A 22880-nucleotide genomic window follows, 5' to 3' on the forward strand; every position below is an offset into this window, starting at 1 on the left:
GGGTGGAGAATGATTTCCTAGTTTCCATCGAAACCTTGGTTTCCTCTGACCCTACAGTCAAGTGATCCCACCTACTCCCCAACATGTCCTTGCCCCACCCACTACCAGCCTCTACTTAGTGTACTCTTCAGTTCCCACCCTCATTCCTTCCATTCCTACAAATATGGACCTAAGACCTACTTTGAAAGGTTGAAAGAAACCTTAGAGATCATCTAATTGAACCCACATTTTAAAGAGAACTAGGAGGCCTTAGAAAAGTGAAATGATTTGTCCAAGGTCACACAGATAGTGTTGGCACTAAAACCCAGATTTGTTTTATTTCAAATTCAGTATTCTCTTCCTAGAGAAGACAATCCTAGGGCATCTAAGCCCCCCCCCCCCCAGTAGGTGAGTTTACCAAACCACCCCTGTTGGGTTTTTACAGACATCACGTAAGCAGCCCTGCATGCCAATCTTCATACTAGTCACTTCTCAAGAAGCTTGGAGAAGCATTGAAAGATGTAGTTTTTCTGAGAAGTCATTCATGTGAAGCATCAACTGAGATAATATGGGATTGAATTTTGAATGGAGCAGATCAAACCTGTGCATATTGAGAACCAGAGGAGGTAAGGGGTCATGAAATCTCAGACTCCTTCATGATGGTAGGACTTGAACTACAGCTTAAAGGGGAGGGAATTTCAGGGGGGGATAATAATAGCTACTATACTCATCTTCTTAAAAATAGTTAACATTGGGGTGGCTAGGTGGCGAAGTGGATAGAGCACCAGCCCTGGAGTCAGGAGTACCTGAGTTCAAATCTGGCCTCAGACACTTAATGATTACCTAGCTGTGTGGTCTTGGGCAAGCCACTTAATCCCATTTGCCTTGAAAAAAAAAATCTAAAAAAAAAATAGTTAACATTTATAAAGATCTAACTATGGGACCAGAGGCAGTTAGATGGCTCAGGAGACAGATCATTGGACCTGAAGTCAGGAAGATCTGAGCAAGTCATCTAATCTACTGGAGAAGGAAATGGCACTTCAGCATTCTTGCCAAGACAATCTATGGTCATTGTTGGTACTCTGGTCCATGGTCATGAAATTGGACATGACTGAACAATGTGCCCCAGCACTATTGAAGGGCATTATAATTATTGTTTCATTTGATCCTGGGAAGTAAATATTATTCCCATTTTACAGATGAGGTAAACAGGTTAAGTGACTTGCCCAGGGTCTCACAGCTAATAAATTGACTAAGATTGGATTTGAACTCAGGTCTTCTTGACTCCTGGTCCAGCATTTTAGGCAATGTTTTAGGAATGCAGAGTTCATGAGGGGAACACCTAGAGATGGAGCTAAATTGGAGTCAGATCAACAGAAGGCCTTGAATGCCAGACTTAGAGTATAGACTTTGTCCTTGAGTAGTAGGAGGCTGCTTACATTTCTTGAGTGGTAGAGGAACACTATGGAAGTAAGATTTGAGAACAATTAGTCTGACCGGACACACAGGATGAACTGGTCTCCCCACATCTAACTGTCATCAGGAAGCAACCATTGCCCAGAGGAGCCTGGTATGTGTGAGGCATTCACTGTGTATGGACCAGGTGACAGGAATCTGAATGTGTCAGGGCCCAGCTCTGCCAATATTGTTGAGAAAGTACTATCCATTTCTCCCCCTACATACACATGCACCATCTTCTCTCACCATGATCCTAGGTGCCCCTTTTTTGCTTGCCTTGCCCCTATGGCCCACTCAGCTGCCATTCTGGGCAGGAACACCCTTCTCACCCTCCACCCCTCAAGCCCAACCTGGGAGAGAAGCAACCCCACCCAGACTGGGCCACAAGAACTAGTCCTACCAGTTTGGGGAGTTTTGGGAGCAGACTAAGGGAAGGGAAATGGTGGTGGTGGGGAGACAAGGAAGGGAAAGCTGTCCTCTCCCTTCACTCTCTGCCAGTTTCAGAGCAAAGTTGGCTCAAGCTCTTCAGTTCCCACTAAAAGAAACTGTTTGAGTTGAAACTCTGACTTAGAATCTGACCCCAACCCTATGACCATCGGCTTTTGGACCAAGAGCACTGCAGATGATCTGAGGAAGGGATGACAAAGATCAGGGACTAGAGCCCACCCAAAGCTGACCTTTGTTCAGAAGTCAAGCAGTAGTTATGGAGATTCTATCTCCAATGTTATTTAATGTGAGCATTAAACATGAGCAGGAGCAAGTGACTTTAACTTTCCTGAGCCTCAGTTTCGTCATCTGTATAATGGGTATAATAATGTCTGTCTTAGTTATCTCATGTAGCTATTGTGAAAAAAGTGCTGTATAACTGTTGGCTATTATTATTTTTATTATTCACTACCTGACCACAAGCTCATATTAAGAAGATTAGACCCCTGTCTAATTCAGTCTTTTGCACAGTCATCCATGACCCCTCCTCATTCTTCACATCTAACTAATGCCTCTTCAGGTATCTTCCCCATTACAACTTTACCATTCACAAGTTCGCCCATCCCTGCTGCATGGAGTGATAAATGGAAGGTTCTGTTGATTGTGTTTTCTCCTTATTCAGGGGAACAAGCAGAGGTGGGCAAGCAGAGGGCCCTAAGACTCCTTATCTCTCACAGGGCCATGTGTCTGGAAGCTGTGGTGGGAGATCTCATTGCAGGGCTTTTGTGACTGAAAGCGGAGCTGGCTCATCCTGAGCTCCTGGGTAGTAATGTGAGCCCCCACTGGGGGAGGGGGAGCTGTGGCACCTTGAGCACCCATCAGACTCCCTGGGATCTGGTCCTGGGGCGGACACAAGCAGAAGCACAAGATCCAGACCAGTGGTCAGGGAGCAGGTAAGAGTCGGGAGTGGAACTGGGGCTGAGGGGCAGGAGGAAAAGACTTGTGAATCAGGGTCTAGGAGAGATGGAAATGGGAGAGATGAAGATGCAGAGACTCAGAGGTTGGGCCTACATACAGGATTCATCTGGTATACAGTAGAACTATAGAGTTGGGTCCTGGGGTAGGGGGTTGGGGAAAGATTGATATAGAATGAGTTATAGACCAATTCCCTGGTCCCTGATCAACTTTGTAAATACCTTGGGCTAGAGAACTGGACTGCAGTAATTCTAGTGAATAAGTCAAAGTAATAGTTGATCTTGCAACCCATGGGTGAGTTGCTGGATAGGTAAATCTCCTCTGCCCCCAGCTCCCTTCCAGACAAACCCCAATTCAGAGAAACGTGTTCAGGGATGGGAGATTCAATGGAGTAGCTGAAGGTGAAGCTACTACAGCCAAGGAGACCCACAGACACTACTCCTGGGCAAAATTCATCGACCTGAGGCTCTAGGGCTGAAGAGTAGAGAGAAGACTAAGGAGAAAAGTACTGAACTGAAGGCTTGAGGCCTTGAGATATTGGATGAAGGAGAGCAATAAAGTCCCAGAACCCTAAGGAGAACCAAATAGTTTAAGAGCCACTATGAATGGTCAAAAGGTCAGCAGGTGAGGAGTGAGTCAGAAGGAGATAAGCCTTTGGTATTGAACTCTAAGATCCAGGAAGCATAAGGAGGAAATAGATTCTTCAATTTGGACCTAGGAGAAGCTTGCTGGATTAAGATGTAACCAGCAATCCTGACACCTGGAGCAAAGCCAATAGGAAAAACCTAAGGGAGTAGGTTCGGGGACAAGGACCCAGAGAATGGAGACAGGCTCAGTTAAGTCTCACTGACCCTCATTGTTCCATAGAACATGGGGGTGAGGGGGAGGGTAAAGAAAAGTGCAGTCATAGTTATCTTCCTTGACTATGCTGTGGCTTAGGCACAGACCTCTGGGAGAAGAGTGGAATAGGACTACTGGGGGTCCCATTGTCTAGTGGTTTTTGTCTAGTGCCTTCATATTAACAAAGGCACATTGCATCTGTTTTGCCATTACAAAATGACTATTTTGCATCTGACTAGCCATGTGTGCTGTCTCCTATTATTAGAATGTGAGTTCTGTGATAACAGGGACTGACTTGCTTCTCTCTTTGTATGCTCAGTAATATTTAATTGATGCCTTTCATTCATTCATCCATCCATTCATTCATTCATTCATTCATTCATAGTAGTCAGAGCATTGGACTTGGGAATCAGGAACATCTGGCTTCATATTCTACCTCAGGCTAGCTAAATGTACAATCATGGACAAATAAAATATTTAACCTCTATCAGTCCTAATTTTCTCATCTATAAAACAGGGATGATATTTGTAGTGCTTCCTGTGTAGGTTCGATGCTAGAATCAAATGTTTGTAAAATGCTTGGCAAATCAAGAAATGCTATATAAAATGACCAATGATGGTGTTTCTTTTATATAAGTATCTCTGACTCCATGTCCCCGAGACCATTTTCTGTAGTTTTTGTGTCCCCTGAGAACAAAATCAGAACAAAAGAGACTACTTGAGTTTTTGAAGGTAAAGATTGTAGGAAAGGTATGTTCCAGACAGGAGGGGTCTGATGAACTTAAGACCTGTACCACATCTTGTTACTAGCTATTTATTGGCCCAGAGATCCGAGGTAATGGCTGAATGAGTGTGGGGTCCCCAGCCTTGGCCTTTCTTTCTCTCTACAGAATGTACCATTTAGAGGGAGCCATTGAAAGTGAGGCCATTCCTGTTAAGGAGAAGCCTTCTGAAGGGGGGGTCCGCCGAAATGACTGCATCATCTGCTATTCCTCTTATGACCTGGCTGGTCGCCTTCCACGCCGTCTCTACTGTGGCCACACCTTCTGCCAGGCTTGTGTCCGGCGACTGGACACACCAGCTCATGAACAGCGATGGATCCCCTGCCCGCAGTGTCGCCAGAGCACCCCCACACCACGAGGTGGTGTAGCCATGCTGGACCTTGATTTGGCAGCCTTCTTGGCTGTGAAGGCAGAGCGGGAGCTCCCTCGAGGAGAGCCCTGGTCCCCCATCCCCCACAAAGGCAGCCCTCCCAAGACCAGCTCTATAATCACCCAGCAACCAGTCAGCCACTGTCCATCCCTGGGCCCTCAACCCAGCTTCCCCCGACAAGGTTGCTGTTGGGGTTGCTGTCTATGCTGTGAACCTGAGGGCACTCCTGAAGTCTAAACCCTGCCCACAGATGTGCCCAGCCACCAAACATGCCTTCCATGAAACATTTCCCTAGTCACAAGATCCAGTCATCTTCCTGGAAAGTCAAGGCTCCTCTCCTCTGTCTGTACCCTTGAACTGGCCCATGCAAGGGGTTGAAAATGGGGGTTAGAGCTATATCCTGTGACATGTTTCATCACAGATCTCTTGTTCTCACTAAGCCCCAACTTCCTCACCACTTGTTATTAACCTTATCTCAGTGTTGATTCACCTTCTTTAGTTCCCTATCAGGACCCTGAGTTGGGGTTTGGAGAGTTCTAGTTCCTCAAGGTGACAAAGGGCCTCTGACTGCTCAAACCCATTATGGTTCCCTAGAAAATTTTCCCTAGAAAATTCAGACCTAGAACTGAAATCCTTGAAAAAGATAAGGCTTTGGACCTGGACCCCTGAACTCGAACCCCATAATTAGTACCTAGATTAAAGGCTATTGCAATTTGTGCCCTAGGAAAGGCCACTACCCAGATTATAAAGGTAGGGGTACCTAGGACCATGACTGATATTTCTGCAGTTTTGTATAGGGCACAAAGGCTGTGTTTACAACCATTTGTGCTGATGGGTTATTTATTTACTTATTTATTTTTGGTTTTGGTTTTGAACTAAAGTGTGACTATCTACTCTGGTCTCTGTCCCCCAACAACATGTTTGTCTGAAGTCAGAGTTTGGCTCTGACTACCTGAGAATTCTTTTGGCCCCAGCGTGTGTGTGACCTAATCAGGACTCTTTCCCTCCATATAGGGAGCAAGACAGGCAAAAGCAGTGAAACCATAAATGTTCCCTTCTGACCAGAAGCTGCTCTCCCCTCCCCGATTCCTCTAGGAAAAGTTTACTGGTAGACTGGCCTGGTATATAACCTTGAACTCAAGACACTGACCCCTTGCCTTGACCCCTGAATGACTCCTAACATTGACACTCCAACACAGTGACTCCTCAGAATGTGACCCAGAATGCTGATTCCAAGGAGGATAATTTATCAAATCCTGTGTTGTCCAGAAGGGGGTAGTGCATCTCCCACACTGGCAAGAATTTCTTTGAATCTACATCCCAGGAGTATGTCCTAGGCTGTCTGGTTGTGGAAAGGAGGGGAAGGCGTCCAAGGGAATGTGCTGACCCAGGAGGGACACAGAACTGCCTCACCCACCAAGTCCAAAGTCTCATATGCCCACAGGGAACATGCAGTGAGTGGGGACTCCCCACAGGCTGGCCCCCTGGAGAGTACATCCAAATCTGACCCTGGCATGGTTGGGGGGGGTGGTGCCTGGCCATTGAGCTTGCTGCCCCAGAGAGGGGACTGAGAAGAGAGGGGCTGACCCCTAGAAAAGGAAGCCCCACTAGAGAGGGTGTCCCAAGGGCAAAGGTGAGGTCTATGGTAAGACCAATAGTTAGTCTTTTTTGTTTTGTCTTGAATTATTTTTGCAAGGCAATGGGGTTAAGTGACTTGCTTAAGGTCATACAGCTAGGTATTTATTAAGTGTCTGAGGCCTGATTTGAACTCAGGTCCTCCTGATTTCAGGGCCAGTGCTCTATTCATTGCACCACCTAACTGCCTCCAATACTCAGTCTTAAACAGGGGAAGAGCACAGTATCCAGTCAGATCCCAAATCAGTCAGTAGTTGATGTCAAGGCTCAGTTTGGGATCAGGGCTCAGAACCATAAAATATCAGCAATGTAAGGAACCTTAGAGACCATTCTATTCTAATCTTTCTTTCTCCAGAGGTAGAGTGAGTCTGATTTCATTCTAATGGCCCCAGCAACACCCAGCTGAGACCCCATGATGACTCTAAACCCAGTCCTGACCCCACTCCAGTCACAGTTAGATATTTCCTTTCCTTTAACTTTTCCTCCTCCAAATCTTGACCCATTCTTGACTCAAAATGATCTTGCACTCACTCTCTGATATCCGTGGCCCTCCCTTGTCCCAACCTGGGCTCTGGAAACATGAGCTGCCTCTGATTTGCCTATCCTACTCCCATTCTCCTTCCAGGAAAGTTGGTGATGCCCTTGGGAAGGTGAACAGTGGACAGAGAGATAGCAAGAAGGAAGGGCACATAAACTGCTCTCCAGATTAGGCATCTACTTATCAGTAGAATGCCCTGCAACAGATAAGATGTGCAGCATCTGTCAGCTAGGACACAGGCACTTTAGAGCTAGTTGGCATGTTTTCCTCTTCATCCAGATGTGCCAGGGTTGTGTAGAGAAAGCCAGAATCAAGGGAAGACCTGAGATTGACACCTGTGAGTCCAGAATATGAACCTTGGATCTTTTGTCCTACACCTTAATATTGGAGTAGGGATTGGTAAAAATGTGTTTCAGTGTGGTAAATATGTTGGGTTTGTATGCAGTCATGCACATATGTTCCACTGGATTCTCCAGGTTGGGGAAAGGGATAACATGAGGCAGAGATTATCTGTCAGGGATGGTCCAGGATATCCTAGTTTCCCAATAAGGGGGAGGCATCCAACCCAAGGGAAAGTAATCCTCCTCCTGGGAAGGGTTTGGGGTGCAAGTTTGGGACTTTAGAGGTGTCAGTGGCTGGAGGACCAGAATGTGGTGTCTTCACCCAGGGAGTAGGGGCAGATTAGCTCCCAGGTAAACATTAATGGGGCGGTGCTTATGGTGGGTCATGTGTGAGCAAAGCTGGATCTTTGACCTGAAGCTGCTCCAGTGAATCCAAGGCACTATCATTCTCTTCTACAGCCTCCTATTCACTTCTCAGAGGGTGCCTTGGGACCAAAAGGCTGCTCAGGTAGGAGTCTTAGGGGCCAGGGCCTGGGACTTGGCAAGGTCAGGAGATTGTGTGCATGAGAGAGAATGGATTGACTTTTTCCACCCAGGATACCAGAGTTTATCCTCTCATTCTCAGCTACCCCAGTAGATGATAGCAGGAAAGAACCACATGGGAAGGAAGGGGTGGCTAAGAAGGAGAGGGGTGACAGAAGAAGGATCAGGACTGATGTACCTCCATCTCTCCTCTTCTTTCAGCATCTGAGAATGAGGGTGGTAGTGACAGAGGAGATGCATCTCCCTCCTGCTTTATAAAATCTCAGAATCAGGCAGGAGGGAACTGCTAACTGTGGTATGATATGACATGTGTATGTGCTTGTGTGTGAATTGGGGAGGAAGAACTGGGCTATGAGCAGGGTTGGGTACCTAGGGGAGGGAGCTGAAGACATCTAGAGGCAACATGGTCTACTGGAAAAGAACATTGGTTGTGAGGTCAGAAGACCTGGAATTGACTCCCACTTTTGATACTTCTGACCTATGTGACTGGACAAGTCACTAAAGCTCCTTGGGCCTCAGTTTCTTTGTAAAATGAGGAAGTTGAACTGGGAGGCCTCTGAGTTCCCTTCCAACTTCAGATCTCTGATCTTAAAAATCTTGTGAAGTATGGAGGGGACCAAATAGAAGATAGAAATCAGGGTTAAAGTTAAAGAAAAAAAGGTTTTTTGGGGGGGGAGGGCACTGAGTATTGGGAGATTAGGATCTTGGCTTTCTGACAAATGAGTAGGTGCTCTGGCCTCTAGGTTCCTTGGGGTCCCCTCCGTATCTTTCTCTAGTCCTAACCAGTGCTTCTTATTAAGCACATAATCCAAGAACTGTAATGATAAATTGTCACCATCATCATCTCAATTCCAAAGTCTAATCTGGAACCATCTTTGGTGTCCTTAATAACACAAGATAGGATGGGTCACTGGGTTCTTCTACTCAGGGCCAAGTCCTGATTCACTTCCCACTTTGCCCTCCAAGTCCTCTTCTCCACCCTAACCCTTGTCCTAACCTGAAGATAGCTTGATTTGATTATGTACAGCCTGAAAGAATTGAATGGAGAAGTTTAAGGGGACATGGGCCCAGTCCTAGTAACACAGAGAAATGAATGAATGGATAGATGAGCCTCTTGAAATGTAGAATCATCATTTTTTTTTAACCATGTTGGAATTCAGGTTTATTTTTAGAACAAATATAAAAAGTGAAATTTAACACTTTTAAAAAAATTTTATTTATTTTGAATTTTACAATTTTCCCCCTAATCTTGCTTCTCTCCCCCCACCCCCCATAGAAGGCAGCCTGTTAGTCTTTACATTGTTTCCATGGTATACATTGACCTAAGTTCAATGTGATGAGAGAAAAATCATATCCTTAAGGAAAAAAAATAAAGTATAAGAGATAGCAAAATTATATAATAAGATAATTTTTTTCAAATTAAAGGTAATAGTCTTTGGTCTCTGCTCAAACTCCACAATTCTTTCTTTGGATACAGATGGTATTCTCTATCACAGATATCCCAAAACTGTGCCTGATTGTTGCACTGATGGAATGAGCAAGTCCATTAAGGTTGAGAATCATCACTCCTAATGTGGGTGTGGGTTCTGATTTGGAAGGATGTAATTTTAATGGACAGGAGGTAGAAATGTGCAGACCTGAAGCCAATGTAGACAACTCAGGATTTCTTTCCACTTTAAATTTATTTATTTATTTTGAATTTTAGAATTTTTCCCCTAATCTTGCTTTCCTACCCCTACCCCCACCCCCAACTCAGGATTTTTGACTCCTATATGTTCCCTGCTAAGGAAAGAAAGGAATCCCTCTGATCTTCTCCCATTCTTTTCATTTTTCACAGCCAGCCTGGGACTTGGTTCTGCACTCCCTCCTGCCCCATGTCTCACTCTCAGGCTGGCCACAGGACCCCTACCACAGTCAGTATCAGTCTTGAGGGCCAGAGAACTGGAGATGCAGGTACAAGAATAGTCTTCTTCCACATCTTCCCCTCTTCCATTTCATTCTTCTCTGTTTTTGTCTTTTGAGTCTCTCCTTATCTCCCAACTCCTGTATCCTGTATCACATCCTTGTACCCTGACTCCATCTCAGTTTCTGCTCTGTTTGTCTCCTTCCTTGGATCATCCTGGAAGGTTTGGAATTTGGGGTAGCCCTTGTCCTGGGTCCACCTCAGTCACCCATCCTGGCATGACTCAGAACCTCCACAGGGATGGAAGAATTCAGAACTCGTGTCCCCAGCTGGGGTCCAGACCTGGAGGAAGAGGGAGAAACAGATCCTTGGGCCCTCCCACAGCTGAAAGCATCTGACAGGTCATGGAAAGGTGAATTCTGCTCTTATGTAGTCTGTGGTGAAGAAGAACAGAATCAGCCATAAAAGGGGACAGGGAAACATTTGACATTGGAGAAAACATCTTGCAATCAAGGAAAAGAATTGCTAATTAATTCTTTGAGTTTTGGTTCTGAAAGAGCCCTTGTGATCCCATCTCCATTTTACCAATAGGGAAACTGAGGGCTTGGGGATAGAGTAAAATTATGAAATTGGGGTATGGAATAGACATATAGACATTCAGGTTAACAGATAAGAACAGGAGACAGGGGTTTAAGGTTTTGAGGTCAAAATAGAGGATATGAATAGAATAAAGGGATTAAAGTTGGTAAAGAAGGGTATGGCATAGGGATGCAAGGATTGGTATAGGAATGGGGCTGTCAGGAAGAGGGAAATGGGATTGAGATGTAGAAAGTCAGATTATCAAATAAAGATGGGAGCTCAACAAAGGAAAAATGTCTACTCTGTTCCCTCAGAACTAAGCTGCACAGATCGACTACTTCATGTAATCATTGGTGTCCTGAAGGGTGTTGCACTCCTTGGCCTCCTCTACCTCTTCATTTGTTCCCTGGATATTCTCAGCTCTGCCTTCCAGCTGCTGAGCAGTGAGTGATAATGGGTATAATCAGGGGAGATTCAGGACTTGCTCATTTTTTAAAAATTACATTTTTTTCCTATTTAGAAATTGATTTCTTTTCTTTCTCCCCTCCCACCTTACCAGTGAAAATCAAAGAAAAAATAAACCCTTGTGATTTGAAGACTGATAGTCAAGCAACACAAATTACTATATTAGTCATATCTCAAAAATTGTCTCATTTTGCACCCTGAGTCCATTTCTCTCTGCAAGGTGATGGTTAGTATGCTTCATTATGGGTCTTCTGCAATCATGGTTGGTCATTGGGTGGAACAGAGTTCTTTCAGAAATCTTACAAAATTGTTGCTATTGTATAAACTGTGCTTGTTCCCATTTCACAACTCATACAAGTCTTCCCAGGTTCCACTGGAATCATCTTAGGGATTACTTCTTTAACACTCTCAGACCCTTCTCTCCTTCATCCCTCCCTTATCTCAGGCAAAGTGACTGGGGACATCTTTAAAGACAATGTAGTCCTGTCTAACCCTGTGGCTGGGTTGGTCATTGGTGTTCTGGTCACTGTACTGGTACAGAGTTCCAGTACTTCCTCTTCCATTGTGGTCAGCATGGTGGCCTCAAAATGTGAGTGATTCTGATTTTCCACTATGCTTTCAGGTGACTGGGTCTCTGGTTTCACAAAAAAAAAAAAAATGGATAGATGGGGAGAGGGTTTTGTGTGTTGGGGGGGGAGATGGGGGGGCAGGAGGAGGTAAGGGGTGAACAAAGGCCCCATACCTACCCCAGTCTCAGGGTTGAGGGTTCAAGAAGTTGAGCTGGGTTTTCTCTTCAGTACTGACAGTTCAAGCCTCAGTATTTATCATCATGGGAGTCAATGTGGGCACATCTATCACCAGCACCTTAGTATCCATGGCCCAATCGGGTGCCAGAGATGAATTCCGGAGGTGACTGGGGAGAGAGGTTGGAGAAGGGGAAGGTGGGTGGTCCAAGGGCTAAGGAAGGAGAGACTGGGGAGGGTCCTAAAGTTGGGATTTCTCAGGGCCTGGGAGGGATGGCTATGGTGGAGACTATTACATAGCGTAAACTTGGTATTGCAGAGCCTTTGGTGGTTCTGCTGTCCATGGCATTTTTAACTGGATGACAGTGTTGGTGCTGCTGCCCCTGGAAGTTGTAGCCAGAGCTCTGGAGAAACTCAGTGGTCTGGTGGTGGGAGCCTTTACTTTCAATCCTGGGCAAAAGGCACCTGACATCCTGAAGGTGCTAACACAGCCCCTCACCCACCTCATTGTGCAGGTACCTTCCAGGGAAGAGGGATCAGAATCTGGGAGTTCCTGGGTTCCCCTTTGAGGTTTAAATATTTTATTAATGAAATAGCTTCCACTTTATTTTTCTTTGCCCACCTAAGAAAATTTTTAATGAAAGCCACTTAATTTAATATCTGGGTCATAGAAGCAGGGAGCTTCTTGCATTAACCCTGACTTCTATAATATTGCTTTGCACTGGTTATCTTCCTGTTCATCTGAATTCAGCCTTCAAGCCTTATCTTTGTTTTTCTGTCTGCTTACTGTGGGGAACCCCAAAGATTCTATTCTTGATCCTTTTCTTTCTACAATATATTTCTTGATGATTTCATCTCTTCCCATGGCTTCAATTTTCAACTCTATGCACATGACTCCCAAATTACATAATCTGTATTATATTCATGAGAGTGAGAGCTAGGTCTTACTTCATGTCTGTATCACTATCATCCAGCAAAGCGACTTGGACATAATAAAGCCTTTAATAAATATTTCTGGAGATGAATTGTTTATCTAGCTCTGATTTCTTCCCTTGAACTCTAATTCTTTCCAGTTTATCTCTGGACAGAATGTCTCTGTCTTGAAGTACCACCAACAACTCAAACTAAACATATCCTAAATTGAACTTATCAACTTCCTCTTAAAGCCATCATTTCCTCTAGTGTCTGTCTCTGCTTCTACTAATAGTACCACTATGCCCCCAGTTAGCCAGACTTTAAACCTCAGAGTTGACTATATCTCTTTCCTCTCATATCCAACCTATTCTCAAGTCCCTTTGATTGCAGCACAATATCTTTACCATTCATTTCCTTCACTTCTCTCTATTCCCCCTACTGCCACTCTTTTTTTAATCACCCCATTACCCCTATCTTGGGTTACTGTCATAGCCTTTTGACTGGTCACTCTCTGTTTCCAGGTTCTCTTCATTCTCTTCATCACATAACTAACTAAGGCATCTTCCTAATGTCCTGAAAATAATCTTATTTCTCCTCTGTGACTTTTCCTGTTGCCTAGAGGATCAAATACAATCTCCTTAGCCTTGGCATTCATAATTTTTTTTTTTAGTTTTTTGCAAGGTAAATGGGGTTAAGTGGCTTGCCCAAGATCACACAGCTAGGCAATTATTAAGTGTTTAAGACAGGATTTGAACCCAGGTACTCCTGACTCCAGGGCTGGTGCTCTATCCACTGTTCAACCTAGCCACCCCAGCATTTATAATTCTTCACAAAATGATTCCACCCTGCCTTTCCAGTCTTATTTCTTTAATCAGAAGTCTAGAAACCCACAAACTCTAGGATTACATAGTCCAGGTTCAGGCTTAGATAAATCCCTAAAAAGGTTATGTTTTCCTTTCCCAGAATTTAATCTGGGAAAGACTCCAAATATTGCTTCTTTCTAGGTTACTTGGGGCAGCTAAGTGGCACAGTGAAAAGAGTACTGAATTTGGAATTAGGAAAGCATCTTCTAGAGTTCACATCTGGTCTCAGACATTTTGCTGGCTATATGACCTTGTACAAATCATTTAATTTTGTTTGTCACAGTTCATCATCTGTAAAATGAGGTGGAGAAGGAGATGGCAAATACTAATATCTAATATCTAGAATATCTAGAAAACCCCCAAAGGGTGACTAGGTGGTGCAGTGGATAGAGCACCCTGGAGTCAGGAGTACCTGAATTCAAATGGGACCTCAGACACTTAATAATTACTCAGTTGTGTGGCCTTGGGCAAGTCACTTAACTCCACCTGCCTTGCAAAAACCTAACAAAAAACCTCAAAATGAAATCACAAAGAGTTGGTCTTGGCTGAAACAAACTAACAACAACAACAACAACAAAAAGGTTTGTTTGATTTTTATTTGGAGGTAGACTACTATTCCTACCATGATGTGAGTTAAGGCTGATTGTACAAGACAGAGCAATATAAGTACATCTTGAAGGCTGTCTCCAGCTTCATGCTAATTAGTAGATTTTCTTCAACCCATCTCAACTGAGAGATGCACTGGTTGTGACTTTTATGTCATTTCCATCTTCTGAAACTACTGTACAAGTCCATAGACAGATGTGGCTCTCATCCAAATGTTGACAGGTCAATGAGTTCACTTTTATAGGCCAAAACAAAGGTTATTTCCGTTCAAGAGAGTGCATACTCTGGAGTATAAGCCAACCAAATCTTGAGTGACAGCATGATGGATAGGGTTCTGAATTTGGAATCAAGAAGACTTGGGTTCATTTCTTGTCTCTGATATTTACTAGTCATATGAACATGAAGAATGTACTTGGCCTCTTTAAGCCTCAGTTTCCTCATATGAAATTGTTGGACTTAACTCATTTGTAAGGTCCCTTTCAGTTCTAAGTTTATTATGGTATGATGCTGAGGGTTGCCCCATACACTGAACCTTATCTCTTAGAGGCCACCCCAAAATCACTAAGACTGAACCAGAAATTATCTTTCTTTTCTTTTGAAGTGCCATACTTCTAGAGAGAGAGGGGTGGCTGTTTGTTCCTGCTGCTGCTGCTGCTGCTGTTCAGTTGTTTCAGTAACAAACATTCTTAACATTCTTAACAAAGATACCGGAGGGGTTTGCCATTTCCTTCTCCAACTTATTTTACAGATGAGGAAACTGACACATAGACAATTAAAAGTTTGAAACAAATCTCCTCCAGTTGATTAATGAACCCTCCTTAATCTCATACGTTTTATACATTCACATATTCTACTAACTTAATATTCCTTAACCTCTTCCTGGATTCTACCTCTATGAATTTACTATGGGTTCCCCCTCTTTCAACTCTCCCTGAAATGAGCTATTTTCTCAACTTCATCTGTTATTTCTTTGAAGGTGCATCTTAAATGTTTCCTTTCCCATGAAAGTTTTTTCTGACTCAAAAAAATTTTAGAGTACTTTATCTGAATCTCTTCCTTGAATGTACCACATTTTTGCTTGTCTTATATTTATATGTTTACTTATCTCTTCCACAAATGGATTGTAAATTCTTTGAGGGCAGGAAGTATCATTTTTTTTATCTTTGCATTCCTACTGCAGAACACAAGACCTTGCACATAGTAGTTTAGTTGAATGAATTGGCCCTGAAGTCTCATTTCACTTATCCATTGATTTATGGTCTTAACTATGAAAACTTTCCTCTTTCTCCCCCCTCCCCCATTTGAAATCTTTAAACAAAATGGGATACCTGGCCAACTATGCTGCTAATCTTTTGCAAGGTTTCTGGTGACTAGCAGGGGCCAATTCTGGGGAATCAAGGGGGATGTGTGTGTGTGTGTGTGTTTGTGTGTGTGTGTGTGTGTGTGTGTGTGTGTGAAGGAGGGGAAGGGGAAGGGAGCAAGGGGCTAATGCCAGCATAAGGACTAAGGCTGACTCTGGCCTATCATTAAGCTCTCTCTCCTTCCTCCTGGCCTGGTCCTTCATAGCTGGACTCTAAAGCTATCTCAGACAGTGCGGCAGGCAATGCCACAGGAAGCCTCATCAAGCGATTGTGCACCAAGGAATATACGGTGAGGACACACCCTAAATCACAAACAGACCCCTATCTCCTAGGCATCATATGTCAAAGAGAATCCACTTCCTCAAGGTTCCTCTGTCTGAGATCCATGAGCGCCTAGATTTCAGGAGGTCCATAAACTTGGATGGGAAAAAAATTGCATATTTATTTTCTTTAATCTCCAACCGAAAATTTAGCAGCATTTCCTTCTATTTAAAACTACCATTCTGAGAAGGTTTAACTACATTGCCACCATTCCTGGTGTTGTGACCCTGGACCCCTTCCCAATATAGCTCTGATCCGTGACCCTTACTAATCTGGCCAGAACTTTCCCCAAACCTAGCCTTATGTACTCTGACTCTCCCAGTATATTGTCCTCTGACTCATTCTGAATCCAACCCTATGCCCTCCAATGCAGATTGTAGAGACTGTGCCAGTGAAGAACTCTAGTGAATGCAGTGTACAGTTCTGCTTCCCTTGTGGGGCCCTGCTTTGCCAAGAGAAGAATATCACAAGCACAAAAATGGAACTTTGTGAGAAACATCCCTTCTTGAACATCTTCTTGATCTCCTTCCTCATCCCCACAGACCCCCTTTTCAGCCCTAGCCCAGCCCTTGCTGATCCATATGTTGACAGGGATGGGATCTGCCTCTTTTAGGTCACCACCTTTTTGTGGGGTCATCCCTTAATGACCTGGCCATTGGCTTCATCCTCCTGGCTGGCTCTTTACTCGCTCTCTGCTCTGGCTTAGTCCTTATTGTCCGCTTGCTCAACTCCGTCCTTCGTGGCCAGATCGCCCAGGTCATACGCAAAGTCATCAATGCTGGTGAGGGAGAACTGGGATTGAAGGAAAGGGGGCACTTGAAGAGGGCAAGATGGAGGCAGGGGCAGGGGGCAGGGTTACTATCCGAAAGGGCAACATAGGAAGGAGAGATGGGGATTGGAGAAGTTAGTTTAGGGACAGGGAAAAGGAATAGAAAAATAAAGACTGTATGGTGTTTTGGTAAGAATATAGGACTTTTTGAATTAGGAGAGATGGGCTAAACTCTCTGCCTTAAATCCACTCTGTGAGGCTAGGAAAATTACTTGACCTCTCTGAGGTACATCTATAAAATGGGGATGATAGTGAGTTATCTTTCTTGAAGCATTTTAGTGAGAACCAAGAACAATAATGTAAAAAAAAGCATAAACCCCAAGATGCAATATCATTAATTTTTTTAATTATTAATAATAGTGGTAACATACTGTTACTAGTTTTGTGTGTGGTCATTCACTAAGTCTCAATTTCCTCATTTACAAAATGGGGGAAATAATATTAATCTAATTATCTTATGGGGTTACTCTTAGGAAAGTGCTTTATACACTGTAAAATATCATATAAATTGCAACTTCTGTTATTAATATTCTTATTATAACTTTGGTCTTTCCTTCCTTTTGATCCCTGCAGAATTCCCTTTCCCCTTTGGATGGCTCAGTGGCTACTTGGCCATTGTGGTTGGTGCTGTCATGACCTTTGTGGTCCAGAGCAGCAGTGTCTTCACTGCCGCTATCGTTCCCCTGATGGGTAAGAGGAAAAGCCTCACTGTGCCAGTGATGATGCTTGGGATGGGCTGGGAGAGGCTTGTGAGATTATGGTTCAATTCAATTTTGTTCAGCTCAATAAACACTTACTAAGTACCTATTATTTATAAGATCCTCTACAAAGTACTGAGGCTAGGTAGGGGGAAAAAATCAGTTTCTGCCCTCAAGGATTACTGAATGACTGTAGATAAGTATTTCCAAGAAATTTGGAGGAGCATTGACAATGGAAGTGGGTGGGTACAAAGACAGGTAAGTCAAGAACCAGAACAGGTTTTCTCTGGGAGTTGAGTAGAGCTTTGAAGGGAGTTAGGGATTCTAGAGTCCAGTAGAGAATGCATAAAGACAGGAGACAGATGGATATTCATATGCCAAGACACAGAGACAGGGAGCAGAAAGTTGAATTCAGGGAACAATTAGTAGACCGATTGGGATGGAATAAATCCAGGAAAGGAAGAGACTAGAAATAAGGTCTATTAGAAGACTTTTCAATAGTTCACTTGATTGATGATGAGAGTCAGAACCAGAGTGTCCATGTGAGTGGGGCAGCCTAAAAAGATACTGGGGGGGGTAGAATTAATAAAACAACAACTGACTGGAGAAGAAGGAAGAAGAGATGGTAAACATGGACAACAGGAAGAATGATGACATCTCAAGAGGATCAGGAAAACTTGGAAAAAAGAGGACTTAGTCCTTATTGGACATGCTAATTTTAAAATAGTGTTGAATATATAAGTACAGGTTTCTAGTAGGTAGTTGATGATCAGCAATTAGAGTTCAGGCAAGAGATTAGGGGCAAATGTAGATGCATTTATTCATTCATCAAGCACCTATTTAGCACTTAGGAGATACAAAGACAAAAATTAAACAGCTTCATTCCTTTAGGATAGATAAAGATGGGGCAAATAGGTGGCACACCAACCCTGGAGTCAGGAGACCTGAGTTCAAATCAGACCTCAGACACTTAATAATTATTTAGCTGTGTGACCTTGGGCAAGTCTTCTAACTCCCACTGGGTTGCAAAAAAAAAAGATAGATAAAGATATTAATAAATATAGATTTATGAGTCATGTTTGTTGTAAAAATACTAAATGAGTATGTGAGAAGTGATGCAATCATCAAGAACAGGTGTAGAGAGAGAAGTAAAGAGGGTTCAGAGCCAGCCTTGAAGAGACTTCCATACAGTGAACTGGGAGATGGATGAGGATCCAATAAAGGAGACTGAGAAGAAATGTTCAGATAGATAGGAGGAGAAATAAAGTACAGAGTTAAAAGATATAGAGAGGTCAAGCAAGATAAAGCTGGAGAGGTACAATTGAATACGGAAGTTATTGCTGATAATATTGAAGAGGGCAATGAGCAGTGATATGGTTGTGATTCAGATCGCAAAGAATTAAAATTCAAGTGTCAGTCCAGGAAATGGAGATACTGAATATAGATGTGTTGGTTTTTTCCCCTAAAAGTTTGACTATGAAAAAAGAAAAGAAGTATAAGATAATATATTGAGGGAATAAGATAGAGTCAACAAAAGTCTTTTAAGGAGGAGGAAAACCTGGTCATGTTTGTACTCAGTAAGGAAAGTGTGAGTAAACGAAGAAAAAATTAAAAATGAGAGAATGATAAAAGGGACAAACTCCCAAAGAAGCAGAAGTAAGGTAGGAGATGGTCTTGGCAAATAAAAAAGTGCCATCTTTCTCAGAGAATGGAATAAAAGAAAATAGAACTCAGGATAATTATGAACATCCACATTTTTAAAAAAGGAGAAAAAGTCTTTTGCTGAAGGGGTGAGGAAAGAATAAGAATAAATAACTGGACAGGCTAACAGAGAATTATTCAGTGAAGAATAAAACAGGTTGCCATACTATAGTGAAGGCCCAAATGTGATTAGATAATATAAATTTATAGTGGACTCAGTACAGTTATATGTATTCCAGCATAGTGTGGGTAGGATGGGGAAAGAAAATGATAGAGATAACTCAGATTTGGAGTTTGCCAATGTGTAAATGTCAACAAAACAAGTATTAGGAATTCAAAGGTAGAAAATAAGTACATAGTTAAACTAATGCAACAATAGATCCAAGACAGTGAAAGGAGGAAAGAGAAACCAGTCCAAGGGCTTTGATTAACAAACAGTAGGAAATAAAAAGACTAAAAATTGTAGTGAGAATGAAAAATGGATTTAGAAAGAGCCAAAGAGGAATAGGAAGACTGAACCAGGTACTGAATTCTTTGAGGAAGCAAGGAGAATGACCCAGAAGTTGATAGGTGACTGTGACCAGGTCCTAAACAGGGTGATTATAGACAAGCCTGGTGAACATCAAAAGGAGATATTGAGTGATGATGTGAAAGGAATGATGACATCTGGAAGAAACAATGATGGATAATAAATTTGGGTTTTTTCTTTTGAGACCAGGATTCTATATCTTGCTAGTCTGGGAATACAGTGGCCACTTGATTTCCAATACTGATCAGTCCAGATCTTTAACTTGCTCAGCTTTTCCCACTGAGCTCCCTTCCCCACCATTAGTCTAACGGCCCTCTATTTCTGAGCTTCAAATATATATATATATATACACATATATATATATATATATATATATATATATTTTTTTTTTTTTTTACATTAAGTGGCACTTTATTGGAACACAAAACAATTACAGAGTGAGACAAGATCTCTTTTTGGAAGGGGGAGAGTGCCTAGTATGTTTCTACCCCACACCCCTCCCTGGCTTCCCGTTTCAATGGGAAAGCATTCAATGGGTTCATACATCCCCCTTTTTTACACATTAACTTCAATGAAAGCATTTAAAAACATACCCTCCTGTTCCCCCAAAACTATCACTGTAGTGGGGACAGTGCAGGAAGAAATCAAAGCCAACAAACATTCATGTAGTACAGTTTCCAATGTATGGATCGACACCAGAGAGTGTAACAGATCATTCAATTTCATGTGCAATTGCTTAATGCTTTACTTGCGTCTACATCTGCTTTCTGAAGGGGTCTTTCACAACCTCCTTCTCCTTCCCGGACACACTGGGCACAGTCTGAATCACAAGGATTCACAAGATCAAACGGCGATGAGAAGGAGAGCTTCAAATATTGGCAGACTTAATCCCTTATGGCACTTTCATCCTATTGCAGCTCAGAATTCCCAGTCAAGAGAATCATATTCCTCAGTAACAGGAGCTATAGGCATATATACCACCATACTCAGTTCCAAGATTGTTCTCATTTCTTTTGACAGAGAATTTGGGGGCATGACAAAAGGAATATCTAATATTGGAGTGGGTGCTAGGTTATTTGGCGGGTGCTAGTTTTCCCTGACTGCAAGAATTTGGAAAGAATATAAGAGTGAGATGTATAGGTGAAAGAACAGGTATTCTAGATGGCATAGTGGAAGAAGAGAGCTGCAAAAATATGGTATGGTCTTGTGAAACTAACTTCATTAGGGGCAGCTAGGTGGCATAATGGATAAAGTATCGGCCCTGGAGTCAGGAGTACCTGGGTTCAAATCTGGTCTGAGACACTTAATAATTACCTAGCTGTGTGGCCTTGGGCAAGCCATTTAACCCCGTTTGCTTTGCTTTGCAAAAACCTAAAAAAACAAACAAACAAAAAAACTAACTTCATTAGTTCTAAAGCTTTGGGCATGTGTATATGTGTGTGCATGTTCATGTGTTTTGATGTGTGTTTTGCTACAGGAAAAAAAAAGACCAAACAAGGAATAGATCTGTTATTTGGTTGAATGGGATGCTAATCAATGACAAAGAAAACATAAAACTGCTCAATTCTTATTGTTTCTTTATTCTCTATCAAGAAACATTATCTTTGATCAGAAAAAAATGATGAGTAGCTGATGCCCCTGATAAACAGAAGGTAACAAATTTGTCTAACTGCCCTTGGTGAGTTTAGGATCCTGGTCTTGACAAGAGATAATCTGTGAGGACCAATATGAGTCACTTTGAATGATGTGGAGAGAGTGAAAGCTATCATTGAACCAGAGGAGGTCAAAGGTTATCCTAATTTTCAAAGAAAGGAAGAGAATGGATTCTACAAACTACTGGTAACTGGTTTGATTTCAATTCCAGGAAAAATTATAAAATTAATTTTTTAAAAGGGACACCTAGAAAAAAGAAGCAACAATCAAAGAAAGCATAGTTTCATTATGAATAGGATTTGATAGTAATGAAACTAGTAGCTCAGAGAATTACTTAGATTTTAGTAAAGCATTTGAAAAAGTATCCCATGATATATTTTGTGGTTAAGATTGAGATTCATAGACTCAATTAGGGTTAACCTTTTTGTGTCATAGACCCTTCTGGTATTCTGATAAAACCTGTGAACTCCTCAGAATAATATTTTTAAATTTAAAAAATTTCATAGGATTAAAGAAGAAAGCAATTATTCTGATATAAAATTATTTTAGATTTTGCAAGGCAGTGGGGTTAAGTGGCTTGCCCAAGGCCACACAGCTAGGTAATTATTAAGTGTCTCAGACCAAATTTGAACCCAGGTACTCCTGACTCCAGGGCCGGTGCTTTATCCACTGCGCCACCTAGCCTCCCTGATCTACAATTATTTAAAAAAAAACTCTTAAGCAAATTTACAGATTCCAGATTAAGAATCCCTGGAGTTGAGAGTACAGTCAGTTGGACACAAATTTGATTGAATGCTTGGACCGAAAGAGGCAAATAGCTTAATGTCATTGTGGAAGGAGATGTCTGATGGAGGGCCCTCAGTGCTTAAATCTTTACTGCTAAATGTCCCCCTTTTTAATTTGGTGACAAGCCTTGGATTTGTAGGTTTTGCCATTTGGAGTTACAATTTTAATTCCTTTGCTTTTTGAATGTGCCCAATGGCATCAAATTCAAATAGCAACAGATTCCCTTGGGCTGCATATTGACTTAGAAAACCACAAATGAATATTATTATATTGTGTGGTATTTTTATTTTGTTAAATATTTTCCAATTACATTTTAATTTGGTTGGGCTGCACTCAGGAATTTTGCTGGCCTACAGACTGATAGTTTGATACCTCTATGATAAAAAAAACCCATTCTGTTCTCCTATTTCTAGTGGATGTGTAATAATTTTGTATTATTCTAATTTACTGTCCTTTATATCTGAAGGTCTTTATCTTATAGAATTTATTTGTCATTAGAATTGTTCCATTTAACCACTATATGTCTTTTTTTTTTGCTTTTGCAAGACAGTGGTATTAAGTGACTTGTCCAAGGTCACACAACTAGGTAATTATTAAGTGTCTGAGATTTAATTTGAACTCAGGACCTCCGGATTCTAAGACCAGTGTTCTATCCTCTGTGCCACCTAGGTGCCTCCAACTATATGTCTTATAGTTTGAAAAGTATGGTTTGGTTTGGTTTGGTTTTGTGAAGAGAATTTGTCAACTCTCAAATGGCACTTTGTTTTCTGTCTTCAGAGATTTGGAGGAGTTTTCTTGTAAATTTTCTTCATTATAATGGTTCAACCTTTTTTATTTGTCATATTCTTCTGGGAGACCTATGATCCTAAAGTTGTTTCTACGTATCCTACCTCCAAGGTCATAACTTTGGCTTGTGTAGAAATCATGTGTCCTTTTAATGTGGCTGTCTTTTACTTCTCTTCTGCCAAATTACTCTCCATTTCAATGTTCCTTCATTCCAAATCTGTTAAATCTATTTTATTTCCTTGAGGAAACTTTCCA

At 42.1% G+C, this 22880-nt stretch overlaps 2 protein-coding genes across 3 annotated transcripts in view; both read left to right on the plus strand.

Moving 5' to 3' along the window:
- Positions 1 to 3597: 3597 nt before the first annotated feature.
- On the plus strand, positions 3598 to 5627 carry RNF224 (ring finger protein 224). Its single transcript, XM_074210581.1, has one exon. It carries the CDS (start codon positions 4525 to 4527, stop codon positions 5065 to 5067), a length of 543 nt encoding a protein of 180 aa, XP_074066682.1. The 5' UTR covers positions 3598 to 4524; the 3' UTR covers positions 5068 to 5627.
- Positions 5628 to 7770: 2143 nt separating this feature from the next.
- SLC34A3 (solute carrier family 34 member 3) overlaps positions 7771 to 22880 on the plus strand; it is a 35267-nt gene continuing 20157 nt past the window's right edge. The window contains exons 1-11 of one of the 2 annotated variants that reach the window (XM_074210586.1): positions 7771 to 7852; positions 9725 to 9840; positions 10089 to 10202; positions 10684 to 10812; positions 11280 to 11423; positions 11632 to 11743; positions 11897 to 12092; positions 15528 to 15611; positions 16017 to 16131; positions 16257 to 16424; positions 17046 to 17162. In XM_074210586.1, coding sequence (XP_074066687.1) covers positions 9762 to 9840; positions 10089 to 10202; positions 10684 to 10812; positions 11280 to 11423; positions 11632 to 11743; positions 11897 to 12092; positions 15528 to 15611; positions 16017 to 16131; positions 16257 to 16424; positions 17046 to 17162 — 1258 coding nt within the window. In that variant the 5' untranslated portion in view covers positions 7771 to 7852; positions 9725 to 9761. The remainder of the gene's footprint in view (positions 7853 to 9724; positions 9841 to 10088; positions 10203 to 10683; positions 10813 to 11279; positions 11424 to 11631; positions 11744 to 11896; positions 12093 to 15527; positions 15612 to 16016; positions 16132 to 16256; positions 16425 to 17045; positions 17163 to 22880) is intronic. The other variant, XM_074210587.1, reaches the window with a different exon arrangement.

Source organism: Macrotis lagotis, chromosome 1, assembly GCF_037893015.1.
Source record: "Macrotis lagotis isolate mMagLag1 chromosome 1, bilby.v1.9.chrom.fasta, whole genome shotgun sequence".
In the NCBI taxonomy this organism is placed as follows: domain Eukaryota; kingdom Metazoa; phylum Chordata; class Mammalia; order Peramelemorphia; family Peramelidae; genus Macrotis; species Macrotis lagotis.